Source organism: Squalius cephalus (assembly GCF_949319135.1).
Source record: "Squalius cephalus genome assembly, chromosome: 12".
Classification (NCBI taxonomy): Eukaryota; Metazoa; Chordata; class Actinopteri; order Cypriniformes; family Leuciscidae; genus Squalius; species Squalius cephalus.
In genome coordinates, this window is record NC_137133.1 from 31,517,121 (window position 1) to 31,539,267 (window position 22,147).

The 22,147-nt window shown below is 39.0% G+C and overlaps 1 protein-coding gene across 1 annotated transcript; it reads left to right on the forward strand.

Annotated features, from left to right (window-relative positions):
- Window positions 1–1,017: 1,017 nt before the first annotated feature.
- On the forward strand, window positions 1,018–22,142 carry slc22a2 (solute carrier family 22 member 2). Its single transcript, XM_079887833.1, has 11 exons — window positions 1,018–1,508; window positions 1,592–1,695; window positions 18,125–18,279; window positions 18,470–18,638; window positions 19,665–19,779; window positions 19,864–19,967; window positions 20,037–20,251; window positions 20,338–20,446; window positions 20,597–20,709; window positions 21,748–21,847; window positions 21,933–22,142. Exons 1-11 carry the CDS (start codon window positions 1,098–1,100, stop codon window positions 22,018–22,020), a joined length of 1,683 nt encoding a protein of 560 aa, XP_079743959.1. The 5' UTR covers window positions 1,018–1,097; the 3' UTR covers window positions 22,021–22,142.
- The last annotated feature ends 5 nt before the right edge of the window (window positions 22,143–22,147 follow it).

Sequence of the window (22,147 nt, forward strand, 5' to 3'; positions counted from 1 at the left end):
CTAGTAACTGATTCTCGCTCAAGCAACTGAATCAAACGGCTGTTGGTAGAATGATGGTGTCGGTGTGAATTTCATCCAGTATAATTTTAACATTATGATTATAAATTTTATAAATATTTTGAACTAGCTTTTATTTTTATATTTTCAGTTTTCATTTAAATTTTTGGTTTCATTTTTGTGATTTTGTTATGTTATACTATTTGTGGGGGGTTTGTCTTCTTTTTCAGTTTTAGTTTGTTCAATTTTAGTTTTTTCAGTCAGCAATTTTAGTGCTTAAACTTAATTTAGCTTAAACTTATTTCAGTTAATTGCCATTGCAACATTTCTAATATTAGTTTGTTTTTCATCTAATATTGAGTAGATATACGGTTTACAATTTATTTCAGCTTTATTTCAGTTTTCATATATTTTTATTTTTTTTAGTTTTGATTTTAACTTTTGGGTTAATGTTATTATTTTGTTTTTTTATATTATTTTTAAATATTACTTTTAATTTACGTAAACCTATTTCAGTTAATTGCCATTGCAACATTTCTAACATTAGTTTGTTTTCATCTAATGGTGAGTAGATATTTTGGTTAACTCTTTATAAATTAATATTTAGTTTATTTTCAGTTAGTAATTTTAGTGCTTTAGCTTTTAGTTTACAATGCAACATTTCTATTGTTTGTTTGAAGTTTTTTCCTCTAATATTTAACTGTATTTCAATTATTAAAATTTAGACAAATTTAGTTGACGACCAACAAGATTAGGTTGCTTTAGGGTGAAAAAGGTGCCACTTTTCTCATTGGAAATGGGATAAAATAAAATAGAGGTTTACTTAACACTTACTAAACCGTTTTCATACAACACTTGCTGAACAGAAATTATACAGTAACAAATTGCATAACGGGCTTCAGATGTCATGGGGTTAAACTGTAACTTTGTGGCCCCCGTCCCATCTCAGCATGTAATTGGTCAGTCACAGCACGAATATATCAAGTTTCAACCTCCTCTGGACTTTTGGTCAACCAGCTGTGGGTAAATACTCTGTGCCTCCCCTTAGCAGACCTCTTTCTAAAGCTGTGGACGCCTCCACCGCTAGACATACATTGACCATGGCCACTTTCGATGACATCTTAGAGGAGGCCGGCGCATTTGGTCGGTACCAAATGCGAATTTTTCTCATTTTCAGTTTGGTCTCCATACCGTTTTCTTTCGTCTATGTGGGGATTGTGTTCCAGGGCTTCACCCCGGAACATTGGTGCCGTGACCCGGGCGTCAGTGAGATCCGGGAGAGATGCGGCTGGAGCCTTCAAGAAGCACGCAGGGCCACTGTACCCCTGATGAACAGCTCTGCAGGGGTGACGTACAGTCAGTGTAAGAGGTTCGACATGGACTGGAACGCCACCGGTCTCGACTGCGACAATCCAGAAAGTGACTTTGTCCAGGCCCAGCTCTCTGCCACGACGGATTGTTCAGACGGCTGGGAGTACGATTATAATGGAAGACAGTCGTTTGTCACTGAGGTGAACACAAAACAAGACTTTCTTTTGGTAGTAATTGTGTGCATGAATAGAACAAAATGTCTTATGAGACCTGTGTGTTGCAGTTTGATCTAGTGTGTGCAGACGCCTGGTATGCTGACATGTTCCAAGCCACGCTCGGTATTGGTTTCTTAGTGGGCAGCATTGCAATTGGATACATGGCAGACAAGTATGACAGACACTTTTTATCTTTTTTTTTTTTTCTTTTTTTTTTTTATAACCATAACATGGGTCTTTTTTTTTTTCTACAATTAAATACCTAAAGTTAACTATCCTTAAACTATATACATTTTCCTTGCTAAGCAACATAATTAAGCTGCATAGGATATTAAGACTTGTTTCACAGCTTTTATCTTGAAAATAGCCTATGTGTGTTTTGTCTTTCTGCACTGGCAGATTCTTTCACTTGTTTTCAGCTTGTTTATATTTAAAAATGTGCGGGGGGAAATCTGTCAGTGGAAAATGCACTAGTTTCAAGACTCAACATTCTCTGAAAACAAGTCTTAAAGGTATATTTCACTGCTGGAAATTTGAATGTGTATTTAAATTGGGTCATTTATGAAGTAGAAATGTGAAATTATTTTAAAAGTTGGTGCCTTCTAGACTGAGAAAAGCCAGAAAATGTATTTTTTGCTCATGTGGATGAAGGACAACAACTCCCAGAATGCACTTGCTTCACTGCCCTACGAGGCCACTCCCAAGCCACGCCTACCGGTTACAGAGGGCAGTATCGGAAGAAATGATACAACTAGGCTACTAGTTGACTCGAAACTGAAAAGACGCCGTTTTATCGTGACATCCCACCATCTATGGGCGGGATGAAAACATGCGGAACTATCTCCTACTACTGGCTGTAGTCTCTCGCCTCTGGCCAAAAAAGCCTCCGATGACGCAAAATGACGTAAAACCTCATCAGAGGTTTTTTTTTTTTTTCAGACACACAATACAGAAATCTCTCATCTCAGGGGGACATGAGGGAGCCGGAAGCACGGTCACTCGAAAAATACTACCGGGTTTCTACTGATACAAAACCTAATACTAATCGGCAGTGCCGTCGCAAGTGGGGTGCGAGGCCCTGTGCGAACTTGAAATGCGAGGCCGTAGCTGTTCTACCGTATTTTCCGGACTATAAGTCACACTTTTTTTCATAGTTTGGCTGGTCCTGCGACTTATAGTCAGGTGCGACTTATATATCAAAATTAATTAATTCTGACTGACATGAACCAAGAGAAAACATTACCGTCTACAGCTGCGAGAGTACATGCTGCTCCTGTAGCCTACCCCTGAAAAAATTAACTGAAAACAACTGAAAAACTGTTAACTGAAACATTAACCTAAAGACAACTGAGAAAGCCTGAACACAAACTAAATGCCCCCAAAAAGAAAAAAAATCTCCATGCATCAGCACCGAAAACTGGTGGTTGGAGAACTAATCGGATATGAAAACATTTCTTCGGCGTCGAGGATGAATAAGGCGGTAGTGGTGTTTGTAAAGGAGGAAGAATTGGATAAAGCACCTAAAAGCTGTCACAAAGAACCGGCAAAAGTAATGATTATGAATATGTCAAATATAGCAAGGAGACATTTTAAATGTTTATTAATTAACAAGTGTTTCTTGTGTTAGTGTCGGCTACAAAGATGAAGTTGACGATGCTGACTCGCGATCTTCGCAGTAGTGAACGCGCCGGAGAGAAATACCTTATATGCTGAGTTTCGGTTCATTTATGAGACGAGCTCCAGTTCACGCGCCAGCGCCTCTGTGTTGTGATTATCTATTTTCTACTATATTACTTCTTACTTATTAAATCCAGGCAATTGGTTGATGAAACATTGATTAAAATGAAGATACAATTAATACAAAACGAATTTAAAGACAGGCTTTGTGCTTTCTGTTTGAGGTCTCTGTGAAAGTTTTAAAGCAGTATTTTAGTTCCGCTTTCCGAGCGCTCACGTCCGTAACGGAGAACTGTCCCGCCCGTAATTTTGTGAAAAATAATGAAATAATTTTGTGAAATAATTTTCTAAATAAATGCGACTTATAGTCCAGTGCAACTTATATATGTTTTTTTTCAGTGTCGGCGTGGGTTATGCAGATGCTAGCTGTTGCCACCGCATCTCTGGAAGTGCTGATAAATTTATCCAGCGATCCCCGCAGTGAAAGTCTACCTTCATTTTAATTTTTTTTCTTTTTCTCAGAACCTGATTCGTGCTTGCAAAATCGGTCGCGTTCTCTTGCAGCTGACAATCCTCTCCAGTCTTCAGTGAGGACGCATTACTTAATAACATAGTGACAATGAAAAACCAGCTTAATTTGTTGGATTTTTTTTTTTTTCATGTGACTTTGACAGAGACATGTCATTGATACATAATCATACATAACTAATGTATTATAAAAATAAAAATAAATTAAAGCTGCAAGCAGCGATGAAAGGGCCCTCGCACCCCTGCCACCGCCACCCGGCGCCTTTAGGAAATGCCTTAAGATTACACTCACCAAATTTGAAGAGGATCAGATCAAAACTGTAGGAGGAGTTTGTTAAAGTACAACATCAGGAAATGGCAAAAACTGCCCAAAATCTGAGAGGAAGTTCAAAATAGCTGACTTCCTGTTGTGTTTAGGGCTACGCGCCAAGAGACTTTTTTGTAGGTATTGGGTCTTTACATGTATGTACCAAATTTCATACCTGTACGTGAAACCAGGAGCCGGGGCAAAATATAGGGGCAATAAGTAAGCCATTTTGCCCCACCCAATTTTGAAAACCACATCACACGTAAATTTTCACCACATCTGAAGCGTGTGCAAAGTTTCATGATTTTTCGAGCACGTTTTGTATTTGCCACACTTCCTGCTACCAGCAGGTGGCGCTATTGCTATAACCATAATGAGCATGGTCATGTGTTCAGGACAGGACTCTTATCAAACATGTGAAGTTTGGGGCAGATTGAAAAATGTATGGCTGAGTTACTGCAGGCTGTCTGTGGTTGCCTAGCAACATCGGAACTGCAAGCAACATTATTATTGAACTTATCTGATCATGCATATATCACCAAAAGGCCGAAATTGGGTGAACGTTTGTCAGGCCGCCGAGGGCACACCCTTCGACGAAAACTCAAGATCTTCGCAATTTAACGTCGCAAAGGCCTTCAGATTACACTCACCAAATTTGAAGAGGATCAGATCAAAACTGTAGGAGGAGTTCGTTAAAGTACAACATCAGGAAATTACGAAAAATGCCCAAAATCTAGGAGGAAGTTCAAAATAGCTCACTTCCTGTTGTGTTTAGGGCTATGCTCCAAGAGACTTTTTTGTAGGTATTGGGTCATTACATGTATGTACCAAATTTCATACCTGTGCGTGAAACCAGGAGCCGGGGCAAAATGTGGGGGCAATAATTTACCGAATTTGCCCCACCCAATTTTGAAAACCATATCACACGTAAATTTTCACCACTTCTGAAGCGTGTGCAAAGTTTCATGAGTTTTCGAGCATGTTTAGGCCCTCTAAAAAGTGATTCACTTTGGAGAAGAATAATAATAATAATTAAAGCTGCAAGCAGCGATGAAAAGGGCCCTCGCACCCCTGCCACCGCCACCCGGCACCTTTAGGAAAGGCCTTAAGATTACACTCACCAAATTTGAAGAGGATCAGATCAAAACTGTAGGAGGAGTTTGTTAAAGTACAACATCAGGAAATGGCAAAAACTGCCCAAAATCTGACAGGAAGTTCAAAATAACTGACTTCCTGTTGTGTTTAGGGCTATGCTCCAAGAGACTTTTTTGTAGGTATTGGGTCTTTACATGTGTGTACCAAATTTCATACCTGTACGTGAAACGTCGAGCCGGGGCAAAATGTAGGGGCAATAAGTAAGCCATTTTGCCCCACCCAATTTTTAAAACCACATCACACGTAAATTGTCACCACTTCTGAAGCGTGTGCAAAGTTTCATGATTTTTCGAGCACGTTTTGTATTTGCCACACTTCCTGCTACCAGCAGGTGGTGCTATTGCTATAATCATAATGAGCATTGGCATGTGTTCAGGACAGGAGTCTTATCAAACATGTGAAGTTTGTGGCAGATTGAAAATTGTATGCCTGAGTTACTGCAGGCTGTCTGTGGTTGCCTAGCAACATCAGAACTGCAAGCAACATTAATATTGAACTTATCTGATCATGCATATATCACCAAAAGGCCGAAATTGGGTGAACTAGTGCAAAAAATGCCCGTGCAAAATCAGTTTTTGTGTGTGTTTTTAGTAATTGTTGGTTTGGTGTGTGCTCATTGTTACAATTACACAGCAAAAGTTCAGTGACATTTTTATTTGTGCATGGTAAAAAGCACACAGTGAACTCCGAGAAAACGCTATGCTTGAGCAAACAGTTTGTGAATAGGCAACTACAAATGATGCCCGTGAAAGAGACTGTGAACGCATTGAATAGGATATGTTTAGTTGGTGAATAGCATAGGCTATTATTACACAGTAGCGACAACGTTAAGCGCACCAGAATGAAATATAATATTCAGAAGTAAACACTAACAGCATAGCTGACATACAGATTCAGTTTACATCCACAAATGAATAAGCACCTCGATTCAGGGAGCAGTGCAAAGTGCCCGTGCAAAATCAGTTTTTGTGAGCTGATCGCCGTCAAAAAAGTTCAGGAGATATTTCTTGCGATGGCAATATGATCAAAAATAACTTTATATTGATTCAATGGATTAATAGCATTTTGAAAAAAAAAAAAAAAGTCATGAATTTATTGCATTTTTGGGAAAAAATAATCCGTTTTTATAATAAATCTTAAAAAATTCAAATCCAGATTTTGATTTTCAATGTTGTTATAACCTAAAGATTCTATGTGAAAGTTTGAAACAGAAAATAGTGGTTTTCACACATTTAGTGGTTATCTCACATTCGAGAGATATGCGAATAACACACAGACAGACAGACGGACGTTTCTGTAATTTATAGATAGATGGATTTATCACGTTCGGGAACCAAACTATAATATTCAGAAGTAAACAGTGTAGCTGACTGAGTGTTTATGTCAGAATGTTTATTTTTAAACCACAGCCTTCTTGGGGCTTCTTTGACCGATACAACTCTCTAATGTCAGAATGTTTATTTTTAAACCACAACCTTCTAAAAATGATATATTTAACGATATCTTTTGCATTTCTCATCCAAACAATGTCAAACTTGGCACTGCACTTACTCGTGCCCGTGGCGAGACACCTGTCGAGTTTGAAATCAATCGGACTAACGGTTCGAGAGATATGCGAGGAACAGACACACACACACACAGACAGACAGACAGACAGACGTTCCTGTAATTTATAGATAGATGTTTGTCAGGCCGCCGAGGGCACACCCTTCGACGAAAACTCTAGATCTTCGCAATTTAACGTCACAAAGGCCTTAAGATTACACTCACCAAATTTGAAGAGTATCGGATCAAATCTGTAGGAGGAGTTCGTTAAAGTACAACATCAGGAAATTACGAAAAATGCCCAAAATCCAGGAGGAAGTTCAAAATAGCTCACTTCCTGTTGTGTTTAGGGCTATGCTCCAAGAGACTTTTCTGTAGGTATTGGGTCATTACATGTATGTACCAAATTTCATACCTGTACGTGAAACCAGGAGCCGGGGCAAAATGTGGGGGCAATAATTTACCGAATTTGCCCCCCCCAATTCTGAAAACCATATCACACGTAAATTTTCACCACTTCTGAAGCGTGTGCAAAGTTTCATGAGTTTTCGAGCATGTTTAGGCCCTCTAAAAAGCGATTCACTTTGGAGAAGAAGAATAATAATTAAAGCTGCAAGCAGCGATGAAAGGGCCCTCGCACCCCTGCCGCCGCCACCCGGCGCCTTTAGGAAATGCCTTAAGATTACACTCACCAAATTTGAAGAGGATCAGATCAAAACTGTAGGAGGAGTTTGTTAAAGTACAACATCAGGAAATGGCAAAAACTGCCCAAAATCTGAGAGGAAGTTCAAAATAGCTGACTTCCTGTTGTGTTTAGGGCTACGCGCCAAGAGACTTTTTTGTAGGTATTGGGTCTTTACATGTATGTACCAAATTTCATACCTGTACGTGAAACCAGGAGACGGGGCAAAATATAGGGGCAATAAGTAAGCCATTTTGCCCCACCCAATTTTGAAAACCACATCACACGTAAATTTTCACCACATCTGAAGCATGTGCAAAGTTTCATGATTTTTCGAGCACGTTTTGTATTTGCCACACTTCCTGCTACCAGCAGGTGGCGCTATTGCTATAACCATAATGAGCATGGTCATGTGTTCAGGACAGGACTCTTATCAAACATGTGAAGTTTGGGGCAGATTGAAAAATGTATGGCTGAGTTACTGCAGGCTGTCTGTGGTTGCCTAGCAACATCGGAACTGCAAGCAACATTATTATTGAACTTATCTGATCATGCATATATCACCAAAAGGCCGAAATTGGGTGAACGTTTGTCAGGCCGCCGAGGGCACAACCTTCGACGAAAACTCAAGATCTTCGCAATTTAACGTTGCAAAGGCCTTCAGATTACACTCACCAAATTTGAAGAGGATCAGATCAAAACTGTAGGAGGAGTTTGTTAAAGTACAACATCAGGAAATTACGAAAAATGCCCAAAATCTAGGAGGAAGTTCAAAATAGCTCACTTCCTGTTGTGTTTAGGGCTATGCTCCAAGAGACTTTTTTGTAGGTATTGGGTCATTACATGTATGTACCAAATTTCATACCTGTAAGTGAAACCAGGAGCCGGGGCAAAATGTGGGGGCAATAATTTACCGAATTTGCCCCCCCCAATTTTGAAAACCATATCACACGTAAATTTTCACCACTTCTGAAGCGTGTGCAAAGTTTCATGAGTTTTCGAGCATGTTTAGGCCCTCTAAAAAGCGATTCACTTTGGAGAAGAATAATAATAATAATAATAAACGGAGCAAAAACAATAGGGTCCTCTCACCATCGGTGCTCGGGCCCTAATAAACGGAGCAAAAACAATAGGGTCCTCTCACCATCGGTGCTCGGGCCCTAATTAAAGCTGCAAGCAGCGATGAAAAGGGCCCTCGCACCCCTGCCACCGCCACCCGGCACCTTTAGGAAAGGCCTTAAGATTACACTCACCAAATTTGAAGAGGATCAGATCAAAACTGTAGGAGTTTGTTAAAGTACAACATCAGGAAATGGCAAAAACTGCCCAAAATCTGACAGGAAGTTCAAAATAACTGACTTCCTGTTGTGTTTAGGGCTATGCTCCAAGAGACTTTTTTGTAGGTATTGGGTCTTTACATGTGTGTACCAAATTTCATACCTGTACGTGAAACGTCGAGCCGGGGCAAAATGTAGGGGCAATAAGTAAGCCATTTTGCCCCACCCAATTTTTAAAACCACATCACACGTAAATTGTCACCACTTCTGAAGCGTGTGCAAAGTTTCATGATTTTTCGAGCACGTTTTGTATTTGCCACACTTCCTGCTACCAGCAGGTGGTGCTATTGCTATAATCATAATGAGCATTGGCATGTGTTCAGGACAGGACTCTTATCAAACATGTGAAGTTTGTGGCAGATTGAAAATTGTATGCCTGAGTTACTGCAGGCTGTCTGTGGTTGCCTAGCAACATCAGAACTGCAAGCAACATTAATATTGAACTTATCTGATCATGCATATATCACCAAAAGGCCGAAATTGGGTGAACTAGTGCAAAAAATGCCCGTGCAAAATCAGTTTTTGTGTGTGTTTTTAGTAATTGTTGGTTTGGTGTGTGCTCATTGTTACAATTACACAGCAAAAGTTCAGTGACATTTTTATTTGTGCATGGTAAAAAGCACACAGTGAACTCCGAGAAAACGCTATGCTTGAGCAAACAGTTTGTGAATAGGCAACTACAAATGATGCCCGTGAAAGAGACTGTGAACGCATTGAATAGGATATGTTTAGTTGGTGAATAGCATAGGCTACTATTACACAGTAGCGACAACGTTAAGCGCACCAGAATGAAATATAATATTCAGAAGTAAACACTAACAGCATAGCTGACTTACAGATTCAGTTTACATCCACAAATGAATAAGCACCTCGATTCAGGGAGCAGTGCAAAGTGCCCGTGCAAAATCAGTTTTTGTGAGCTGATCGCCGTCAAAAAAGTTCAGGAGATATTTCTTGCGATGGCAATATGATCAAAAATAACTTTATATTGATTCAATGGATTAATAGCATTTAAAAAAAAAAAAAAAAAGTCATGAATTTATTGCATTTTTGGGAAAAAATAATCCGTTTTTATAATAAATCTTAAAAAATTCAAATCCAGATTTTGATTTTCAATGTTGTTATAACCTAAAGATGCTATGTGAAAGTTTGAAACAGAAAATAGTGGTTTTCACACATTTAGTGGTTATCTCACATTCGAGAGATATGCGAATAACACACAGACAGACAGACGGACGTTTCTGTAATTTATAGATAGATGGATTTATCACGTTCGGGAACCAAACTATAATATTCAGAAGTAAACAGTGTAGCTGACTGAGTGTTTATGTCAGAATGTTTATTTTTAAACCACAGCCTTCTTGGGGCTTCTTTGACCGATACAACTCTCTAATGTCAGAATGTTTATTTTTAAACCACAACCTTCTAAAAATGATATATTTAACGATATCTTTTGCATTTCTCATCCAAACAATGTCAAACTTGGCACTGCACTTACTCGTGCCCGTGGCAAGACACCTGTCGAGTTTGAAATCAATCGGACTAACGGTTCGAGAGATATGCGAGGAACAGACACACACACACACAGACAGACAGACAGACAGACGTTCCTGTAATTTATAGATAGATGTTTGTCAGGCCGCCGAGGGCACACCCTTCGACGAAAACTCTAGATCTTCGCAATTTAACGTCACAAAGGCCTTAAGATTACACTCACCAAATTTGAAGAGTATCAGATCAAATCTGTAGGAGGAGTTCGTTAAAGTACAACATCAGGAAATTACGAAAAATGCCCAAAATCCAGGAGGAAGTTCAAAATAGCTCACTTCCTGTTGTGTTTAGGGCTATGCTCCAAGAGACTTTTCTGTAGGTATTGGGTCATTACATGTATGTACCAAATTTCATACCTGTACGTGAAACCAGGAGCCGGGGCAAAATGTGGGGGCAATAATTTACCGAATTTGCCCCCCACAATTCTGAAAACCATATCACACGTAAATTTTCACCACTTCTGAAGCGTGTGCAAAGTTTCATGAGTTTTCGAGCATGTTTAGGCCCTCTAAAAAGCGATTCACTTTGGAGAAGAAGAATAATAATAAACGGAGCAAAAACAATAGGGTCCTCTCACCATCGGTGCTCGGGCCCTAATTAAAGCTGCAAGCAGCGATGAAAAGGGCCCTCGCACCCCTGCCACCGCCACCCGGCACCTTTAGGAAAGGCCTTAAGATTACACTCACCAAATTTGAAGAGGATCAGATCAAAACTGTAGGAGTTTGTTAAAGTACAACATCAGGAAATGGCAAAAACTGCCCAAAATCTGACAGGAAGTTCAAAATAACTGACTTCCTGTTGTGTTTAGGGCTATGCTCCAAGAGACTTTTTTGTAGGTATTGGGTCTTTACATGTGTGTACCAAATTTCATACCTGTACGTGAAACGTCGAGCCGGGGCAAAATGTAGGGGCAATAAGTAAGCCATTTTGCCCCACCCAATTTTTAAAACCACATCACACGTAAATTGTCACCACTTCTGAAGCGTGTGCAAAGTTTCATGATTTTTCGAGCACGTTTTGTATTTGCCACACTTCCTGCTACCAGCAGGTGGTGCTATTGCTATAATCATAATGAGCATTGGCATGTGTTCAGGACAGGACTCTTATCAAACATGTGAAGTTTGTGGCAGATTGAAAATTGTATGCCTGAGTTACTGCAGGCTGTCTGTGGTTGCCTAGCAACATCAGAACTGCAAGCAACATTAATATTGAACTTATCTGATCATGCATATATCACCAAAAGGCCGAAATTGGGTGAACTAGTGCAAAAAATGCCCGTGCAAAATCAGTTTTTGTGTGTGTTTTTAGTAATTGTTGGTTTGGTGTGTGCTCATTGTTACAATTACACAGCAAAAGTTCAGTGACATTTTTATTTGTGCATGGTAAAAAGCACACAGTGAACTCCGAGAAAACGCTATGCTTGAGCAAACAGTTTGTGAATAGGCAACTACAAATGATGCCCGTGAAAGAGACTGTGAACGCATTGAATAGGATATGTTTAGTTGGTGAATAGCATAGGCTACTATTACACAGTAGCGACAACGTTAAGCGCACCAGAATGAAATATAATATTCAGAAGTAAACACTAACAGCATAGCTGACTTACAGATTCAGTTTACATCCACAAATGAATAAGCACCTCGATTCAGGGAGCAGTGCAAAGTGCCCGTGCAAAATCAGTTTTTGTGAGCTGATCGCCGTCAAAAAAGTTCAGGAGATATTTCTTGCGATGGCAATATGATCAAAAATAACTTTATATTGATTCAATGGATTAATAGCATTTAAAAAAAAAAAAAAAAAGTCATGAATTTATTGCATTTTTGTGAAAAAATAATCCGTTTTTATAATAAATCTTAAAAAATTCAAATCCAGATTTTGATTTTCAATGTTGTTATAACCTAAAGATGCTATGTGAAAGTTTGAAACAGAAAATAGTGGTTTTCACACATTTAGTGGTTATCTCACATTCGAGAGATATGCGAATAACACACAGACAGACAGACGGACGTTTCTGTAATTTATAGATAGATGGATTTATCACGTTCGGGAACCAAACTATAATATTCAGAAGTAAACAGTGTAGCTGACTGAGTGTTTATGTCAGAATGTTTATTTTTAAACCACAGCCTTCTTGGGGCTTCTTTGACCGATACAACTCTCTAATGTCAGAATGTTTATTTTTAAACCACAACCTTCTAAAAATGATATATTTAACGATATCTTTTGCATTTCTCATCCAAACAATGTCAAACTTGGCACTGCACTTACTCGTGCCCGTGGCAAGACACCTGTCGAGTTTGAAATCAATCGGACTAACGGTTCGAGAGATATGCGAGGAACAGACACACACACACACAGACAGACAGACAGACAGACGTTCCTGTAATTTATAGATAGATGTTTGTCAGGCCGCCGAGGGCACACCCTTCGACGAAAACTCTAGATCTTCGCAATTTAACGTCACAAAGGCCTTAAGATTACACTCACCAAATTTGAAGAGTATCAGATCAAATCTGTAGGAGGAGTTCGTTAAAGTACAACATCAGGAAATTACGAAAAATGCCCAAAATCCAGGAGGAAGTTCAAAATAGCTCACTTCCTGTTGTGTTTAGGGCTATGCTCCAAGAGACTTTTCTGTAGGTATTGGGTCATTACATGTATGTACCAAATTTCATACCTGTACGTGAAACCAGGAGCCGGGGCAAAATGTGGGGGCAATAATTTACCGAATTTGCCCCCCCCAATTCTGAAAACCATATCACACGTAAATTTTCACCACTTCTGAAGCGTGTGCAAAGTTTCATGAGTTTTCGAGCATGTTTAGGCCCTCTAAAAAGCGATTCACTTTGGAGAAGAAGAAGAATAATAAACGGAGCAAAAACAATAGGGTCCTCTCACCATCGGTGCTCGGGCCCTAATTAAAGCTGCAAGCAGCGATGAAAAGGGCCCTCGCACCCCTGCCACCGCCACCCGGCACCTTTAGGAAAGGCCTTAAGATTACACTCACCAAATTTGAAGAGGATCAGATCAAAACTGTAGGAGTTTGTTAAAGTACAACATCAGGAAATGGCAAAAACTGCCCAAAATCTGACAGGAAGTTCAAAATAACTGACTTCCTGTTGTGTTTAGGGCTATGCTCCAAGAGACTTTTTTGTAGGTATTGGGTCTTTACATGTGTGTACCAAATTTCATACCTGTACGTGAAACGTCGAGCCGGGGCAAAATGTAGGGGCAATAAGTAAGCCATTTTGCCCCACCCAATTTTTAAAACCACATCACACGTAAATTGTCACCACTTCTGAAGCGTGTGCAAAGTTTCATGATTTTTCGAGCACGTTTTGTATTTGCCACACTTCCTGCTACCAGCAGGTGGTGCTATTGCTATAATCATAATGAGCATTGGCATGTGTTCAGGACAGGACTCTTATCAAACATGTGAAGTTTGTGGCAGATTGAAAATTGTATGCCTGAGTTACTGCAGGCTGTCTGTGGTTGCCTAGCAACATCAGAACTGCAAGCAACATTAATATTGAACTTATCTGATCATGCATATATCACCAAAAGGCCGAAATTGGGTGAACTAGTGCAAAAAATGCCCGTGCAAAATCAGTTTTTGTGTGTGTTTTTAGTAATTGTTGGTTTGGTGTGTGCTCATTGTTACAATTACACAGCAAAAGTTCAGTGACATTTTTATTTGTGCATGGTAAAAAGCACACAGTGAACTCCGAGAAAACGCTATGCTTGAGCAAACAGTTTGTGAATAGGCAACTACAAATGATGCCCGTGAAAGAGACTGTGAACGCATTGAATAGGATATGTTTAGTTGGTGAATAGCATAGGCTACTATTACACAGTAGCGACAACGTTAAGCGCACCAGAATGAAATATAATATTCAGAAGTAAACACTAACAGCATAGCTGACTTACAGATTCAGTTTACATCCACAAATGAATAAGCACCTCGATTCAGGGAGCAGTGCAAAGTGCCCGTGCAAAATCAGTTTTTGTGAGCTGATCGCCGTCAAAAAAGTTCAGGAGATATTTCTTGCGATGGCAATATGATCAAAAATAACTTTATATTGATTCAATGGATTAATAGCATTTAAAAAAAAAAAAAAAAAGTCATGAATTTATTGCATTTTTGTGAAAAAATAATCCGTTTTTATAATAAATCTTAAAAAATTCAAATCCAGATTTTGATTTTCAATGTTGTTATAACCTAAAGATGCTATGTGAAAGTTTGAAACAGAAAATAGTGGTTTTCACACATTTAGTGGTTATCTCACATTCGAGAGATATGCGAATAACACACAGACAGACAGACGGACGTTTCTGTAATTTATAGATAGATGGATTTATCACGTTCGGGAACCAAACTATAATATTCAGAAGTAAACAGTGTAGCTGACTGAGTGTTTATGTCAGAATGTTTATTTTTAAACCACAGCCTTCTTGGGGCTTCTTTGACCGATACAACTCTCTAATGTCAGAATGTTTATTTTTAAACCACAACCTTCTAAAAATGATATATTTAACGATATCTTTTGCATTTCTCATCCAAACAATGTCAAACTTGGCACTGCACTTACTCGTGCCCGTGGCAAGACACCTGTCGAGTTTGAAATCAATCGGACTAACGGTTCGAGAGATATGCGAGGAACAGACACACACACACACAGACAGACAGACAGACAGACGTTCCTGTAATTTATAGATAGATGTTTGTCAGGCCGCCGAGGGCACACCCTTCGACGAAAACTCTAGATCTTCGCAATTTAACGTCACAAAGGCCTTAAGATTACACTCACCAAATTTGAAGAGTATCAGATCAAATCTGTAGGAGGAGTTCGTTAAAGTACAACATCAGGAAATTACGAAAAATGCCCAAAATCCAGGAGGAAGTTCAAAATAGCTCACTTCCTGTTGTGTTTAGGGCTATGCTCCAAGAGACTTTTCTGTAGGTATTGGGTCATTACATGTATGTACCAAATTTCATACCTGTACGTGAAACCAGGAGCCGGGGCAAAATGTGGGGGCAATAATTTACCGAATTTGCCCCCCCCAATTCTGAAAACCATATCACACGTAAATTTTCACCACTTCTGAAGCGTGTGCAAAGTTTCATGAGTTTTCGAGCATGTTTAGGCCCTCTAAAAAGCGATTCACTTTGGAGAAGAAGAATAAATATAGCTGCGAGCAGCGATTACGGGCCCAAGCCGGTGGCAGCGCAACCCCGGTGCCTTTAGTTACCTAAAGGCACCGGGGTGGCGGTGCCCCCAGCTTTGGCCCTTCATCGCTGCTCGCAGCTATATTTATATATATATATTTATATATATATATATATATCTTTAATGTATTTTTATCATGTTGAAAAAGTTTGGTGTGAATAAAATAAACCACTTAGGAGGAGTAGCTAAAAACTCAGAGTCTGACATATCCAAAAAATCCACATTCAAACCAAAATATCTGACTTCCTGTTGCTCAGATCTAATGACTGTAAATTAGAAAGTTGTCCGGCTCGATGAGACCAATATGCGTACTGATTTTTGTAACTGTGGGTAAAAGTAACCCCCCCACTTTTGTCAAAATCATTTTGAAAGTTACACACTTCCTGCTACCAGTTGGTGGCGCTATAACTTTGACTCACAATAGTTACATCCATATGATCGGCCTCTTACCACTAACACACTGCTGAAGTTTCATCAAGATCAGTTAATGTGTGCAGAAGTTATAACACTTCGTGTTTCTCTTTTCTCGCCATAAATTTGTGTCCTCGCCATGGCCAAACCGTTCGAGATATCAAAAATCCGTCCGCAATTTAGCATCCTCAATGTCTTGACTTCATGCTGACCGAGTTTGGAGGCGATTGGATGAATTCTCTAGGAGGAGTACATTAAATTCCACAGCATGCGTTTCAAAACAACCCATAATAGCCGACTTCCTGTTGGGCTGGCGTAAAAAGTAAAAGTACGAAAGTTGTTCGGCCCGATGAGATCTATATGTGTACCGAGTTTCATATTATTACATGCAAGCGTGTCTGATTTATGGACCAAGTTTTCGGACCCCGTTCAAGGGGGCGCTGTCGAGCCCCCCTGCCACGCCCGGGTACCAGCTTCAGCCCGGCCCTGATGGCCGCTGGTTCTGACCCGTGTGCAAAGTTTCAAGAGTTTTCGAGCACGTTAAGGGTCTCAAAAGTGCCCGAAAGGTTGACAGAAAAATAAGAATAATAATAATAATAAATAATCCTACCGAAAACAATAGGGCCTTCGCCCTTTCAGGGCTTGGGCCCTAATAATAAACGGAGCAAAAACAATAGGGTCCTCTCACCATCGGTGCTCGGGCCCTAATAATAAACGGAGCAAAAACAATAGGGTCCTCTCACCATCGGTGCTCGGGCCCTAATAAAAACATTAGGATTGCGAGGCCCCCTAGTGGCGCGAGGCCCTGTGCGGTTGCACAGTTCGCACAGTCTATGCGACGGCTCTGCTAATCGGTTAAGTATCCCTTTAAACCAGGGGTACACTTAACGACTGTAAGGCCCTTTATGAATGTAATTTGATACTTACGAAAACCTGCCGAACCTTGCGTTCAGTCGTGTTCACTTCACAGTCTTCACAGCTAGTCGTTAAGTGTGTCCCCGGCTTAGGGGCCGTTCGCACAGCATTTTCCATTGTTTTTCTATGTAAACACGCGCTAGACTGACGTGTAACCGTTGCACTGGCGTCTTGCGTCTTTTGCAACGTCTTGCGTATGACACTGCGTTCTAAAGTTAAGTTAAAATCAGTTTTAACAAGACACTGCTGAAGACACAAGACACGAGCGCAGCGGTTATACACTTCCATCTAGCGCGAAAAACAATGGGAAAGTATGCAATGGAATGGAAAAACGCGTTCTGTGTGAATGGCCCCCTAAGGCATACACCATGATGACGTATGACAATGACGTTCTAAAAGAATAGCAGAATCTGCACCACAACTATAACCGATTTAGTTGGAATCATTCTCAGAACGAATTTTTTTTTCCAGCTGATGAACGATAAAACATTGACAGCCAATCAGAATCCATTATGAGCGTGAGCATTGGTAATGGTATGCTGTGTTGATTCTCAAGTAAATTTATCATGTTTTTGGGGGATTATTTTTTTTATGTTTTAGAGGAAAAGAAGACATCTTTAAAAAAAATAATAATTATTCAATGCAATCATACATGTTTGGATCAGTAAATTAATTCTTTTATTCTGCAAGATGGATTATATTGATTAAAAGTGATATTAAAGACATTGATAATGCCACAACAAATATTTGAAATAAATGCTGTTCTTTTGAACTTTCTATTCATTAAAGAATCCTGCAAAAAACAAATGTGTCACAGTCCCACAAAAATATTATAATAAAATAATGATAATATCAAGCAGCGAAGCATTGATAATAATAAGAAATGTTTCTTGAGGGGTTAGCTAATATGCTGATTTAGCAAATCAGAGAATGATTTCTAAAGGATCATGTGACACTGAAGACTGCAGTAACGATGCTGAAAATGTAGCGTTGCCATCACAGGAATAAATAGCCATATTAAAAATTATTTTAAAAGAATTGTAATAATATTTCACAATACAATTTTTTTTTTACAAATAAATGCAGCCTTGGTGAGCTTTAGAGACTTGTCTTACCAACCCCAAACGTTTGAACGGTAGAGTAAATGTTATCAAGCAGTAGGCTAGCCTAGACAAAATAAAAACCAAATTATTATTATTTTGCCATGTCAACATGAATGTTTCAGTAACCATCCAATTGTGAATTGTGTGTCCGTTTTCTTTCAGATATGGCAGAATGAAGAGTTTCCTGATGACCAACTTCTTCATCGCAGTAACAGGGATTCTGGTGGCCACGTCTCCGAATTACATCGCCCTGCTGGTGTTCCGAGTTCTCTTTGGCTTCGGAGTGAAGGGCGGCTGGATGGTTGGATACGTGCTAAGTAGCCTAACTAAACATTTTTCACTTATTTAATCACACTTAAATTAAATACGTTTCTGTGTGCAGCTAATTGTACTTTCATAGTTATGGTCTAGCAATGATCGGGTCAGTCAGTCCAGCCTCAGTGTTCTTGATTGAAATGTTTACCGCATTATTTGGATTCTTGATATCCTCATTTTTCCTGGCTGCAGTCACGGAGCTGGTTGGGGTGGACTACAGGAGAACGGTGGGAGTAACCTATCAGATGTTCTTCAGCATGGGCCTTCTCGTCCTTCCTCTCTTAGCCTACCTCATACCAAACTGGCGCTGGCTGCAAGTGGTCTTCACCGTACCTTACATCTTCTTCCTGACTTACTATTGGTAAGGGCCTGTGCATTATCTGCAATACAGGTAGAGTCTTCGGAAGGCTGCACTTAATTGATTGAGTTTTCCAGATTTATTAACTTGTTTGTGTGCAAATTTGTATTGAAATATTGTGTCCTTTTATAATCTTCACCAACCCACCTTTATAAAACTTGAAAGAATATTCCAGATTAAATATAAACTATGATACAAGCACTGTTGTATTTTACCCAATACTTTTTATAGTACATGTATATCTTCAAGATACACTACCATTCAAAAGTTTGGGTAACATTAAAAAAGTTAAAAAGTCAGTAAAATTTTTTGGACAAGAATTGAATAATTTTATTCAGCAAGGACTCATTAAATTGATCAAAAGCGACAGTAAAGACATTTATAATGTGATTTATGTTTTAAATAAACGCTGTTCTTTTGGTTTCCACAAAAATATTAAGCAGCACAACATTGAAAATAAGAATAAATGTTTCTTGAGCTGCAAATTAGCATATTAGAATGATTTCTGAAGGTGACACTGAAGAGTAATGATGCTGAAAATTCAGCTTTGACATCATAGAAATGAATTACATTTTTAAATAAATTAAAATGGAAAACAGTCATTTTAGATTGTAATAATATTTAAAAATATTACTGTTTTTACTGTAATGTAAATGCACCCTTGGTGAGCATAAGAAACTTCTTTCTAAAACATTTTTTAAAAATCGTACCAACCCAAACTTTTAAACAGTAGTGTATCTATTTGACGTGCATTTTCATCTGAAAATGTATTTTTTGAGCATTTGGTTCAAATGCAAATTTCCAAACGATGTGCTCTTTAACAGATGAACATCTTACTGTAACATTTTAGCATTATTATTATTATTCTCTCCAAACTGTAATGACATGGCTGGTTTCTGGATGGACATAAAGAACAATCTCAAGCAGGGTTTTCATTTAGGATACTGTATACGTGTAGTTAAATATTTTTGTGTTACACTATGTTAGATAGGTGTAGCCATGTTGCATTATTTAAATATACTTTTTCAGGTTTATCCCCGAATCACCAAGATGGCTCCTCAGCCAAAACAAGAGAACCGAAGCACTGGAGATCACAAAAATGATAGCCAAAGAGAACAAGAAAACGCTGTCCAAGAATATTGAGGTACAACACATGCACATAGATGAGGAGCATAAATTTAATACCAAATGCCCAAATGTCTCTTAAATGCCCAAATTCATCCATCAGACACTGGCAGGTGAAAACACAGAGTCTGTCTCAGCTGCTTCTTTCATGGATCTGTTCAAGACTTCCAAATTGAGAAGATACACGTTCATCCTTAGTTTCAACTGGTACGTCAGATCCTAAACACCACATTAAGTGCATTAGGGCGAACATTTATCTGTAACCTCATGTTGTAGGTTCACCAGTGCTGTGGTTTACCAGGGTCTTATTATGAGGCTGGGACTCCTCGGAGGAAACGTGTATGTGGACTTCCTCATATCTGGAATCGTGGAATTGCCAGCAGCTTTCCTCATCCTTCTCACTATTGAGCGGATCGGACGGCGGCTTCCTTTTGCAGCTGCGAATATCGTGGCAGGAGCGGCTTGCTTAATCACAGCATTCATCCCGGACAGTGAGATACCATTTGTGGTTGTAATTAAAGTTGACTGAAAAAGGGTGATATATGTATGCTTACTTTAAATTTTGTATCTTCTACAGGTATGTTCTGGTTAAAAAGCGCTGTTGCTTGTGTTGGAAGGCTGGGCATCACGATGGCTTTCGAAATGGTAGTGTTTGTGAATACTGAACTGTATCCCACTGTTATCAGGTGAGTTATATTGCAGATGGACCGCATTTATCTTTCAGTATGCACTGCATGTAGTATATAACATGTGAATAATCGGTATATCATTTCTAGAATTTTGTTTGTGGTCAGGTTGGTCAATAATGCTACTGTATATGACATTGTTTGATGCAGAAATCTGGGTGTATCGGTCTGTTCCACAATGTGTGACATTGGAGGGATTATAGCGCCCTTCCTGCTCTACAGGCTCTCTGTCATCTGGCTAGAACTACCTCTTATCATTTTCGGTACAAAAACAGATGTTATGTTTATTTCACATACAATCAGACTGAGTTGTTTGTGTTAGGTAGAGCACTGAATGTAAGTAAAAGATGCAGGAAAATTACATCCTGACCGCTGAATGGCTGATTAACACACACCGTCCCAAACACTTCACTAGAAACTATTGAGGTGAGACGTTGAAGGGACAGTTCACCCAAATATGAAAATTTTGTCATCATTTACTCCCACTCAATTTGTTTTAAACATGGATGAGTTTCTTTGTTCTGTTGAACACAAAAGGAGATATTTTGAAGAATGTTGGTAACCAAAGGGTTGCAGGTCCACATTGATTTCCATAGTGTGTAAAAAAAAAAAAAGTTGGACCAGAAACTGTTTGGTCACAAAACATTCTTCAAAATGTCTTCTTTTGTGTTCAACAGGATTAGAACAACTTGAGAAGGACAACTTAAAACAATTAAAAAATTGGTTTAACTATCCCTTCAAATGCAGCAGTCAATGTCAGGCTTTTAACAGACCAAAAAAAACAAAAACAAAAAAACAATATATATATATATATATATATACATTTATATGTGTGTGTGTGTGTGTATATATATATATATATATATATATATATATATATATATATATACACTGTATGTATGTTTGTATGTATTATATATATATTTGGATTAATTATAGATTAATGTATAGATATACACCTTATTTATTTATTATTTTTGCCCACTGCACGGTGTAGTTCTACAAACAGGGGCTAGTAGGTTCATGTTAACCAGACAAACTTTGACCCTCTTGGACCAACATTTCCTCATTGGATGTTCCAGTCAAATGTTTTGTTTATTACAAAGCAAATAAGGTATTATCGCAGAACCCAGGTCTCACAGAAACTCTATTAAAAGGGTTTTCCGTTGGTCATATCTTAGCATGACTTTCACTGGTGCCCCCTCAAAATAAATGCATGACACCCCTGGCCATTGTAAAGTGATGTTGAGCATGTTCTAGCTCCAGTGTCAGGTTGGTGAAGTCAATGTTCACTCTCACAGGTGCTCTTGCGTTTGTGGCTGGTGGACTGGTTCTTCTGTTACCTGAAACCAAAGGTGTGCCTCTTCCAGAAACCATTGATGACATTGAATGTCCAAAGAGGTGAGGTTTTACTCCCTGCACATATTCACCATGGTAACATTTGTCACCTTCAACCTTTCTTCACAAATGTGAACTGTACATGCAGAAACAAAGAAAACCATCTGAAAGGTCAACAGCTAGAGAATTTGCTGCCCTCTGATCTGACATCGAACAAAGAAGTTACAGCAGTCTGAATACTGCAACCTCCTTAACTTGACTATTATGTGATGCTGCTTATCCCTTCTCCTTTGAGGATTTCATCTAAATTATACAAACTGAAAACCATTTCTCATTAATCAACAAGTTTTGTCATTCCAAAAG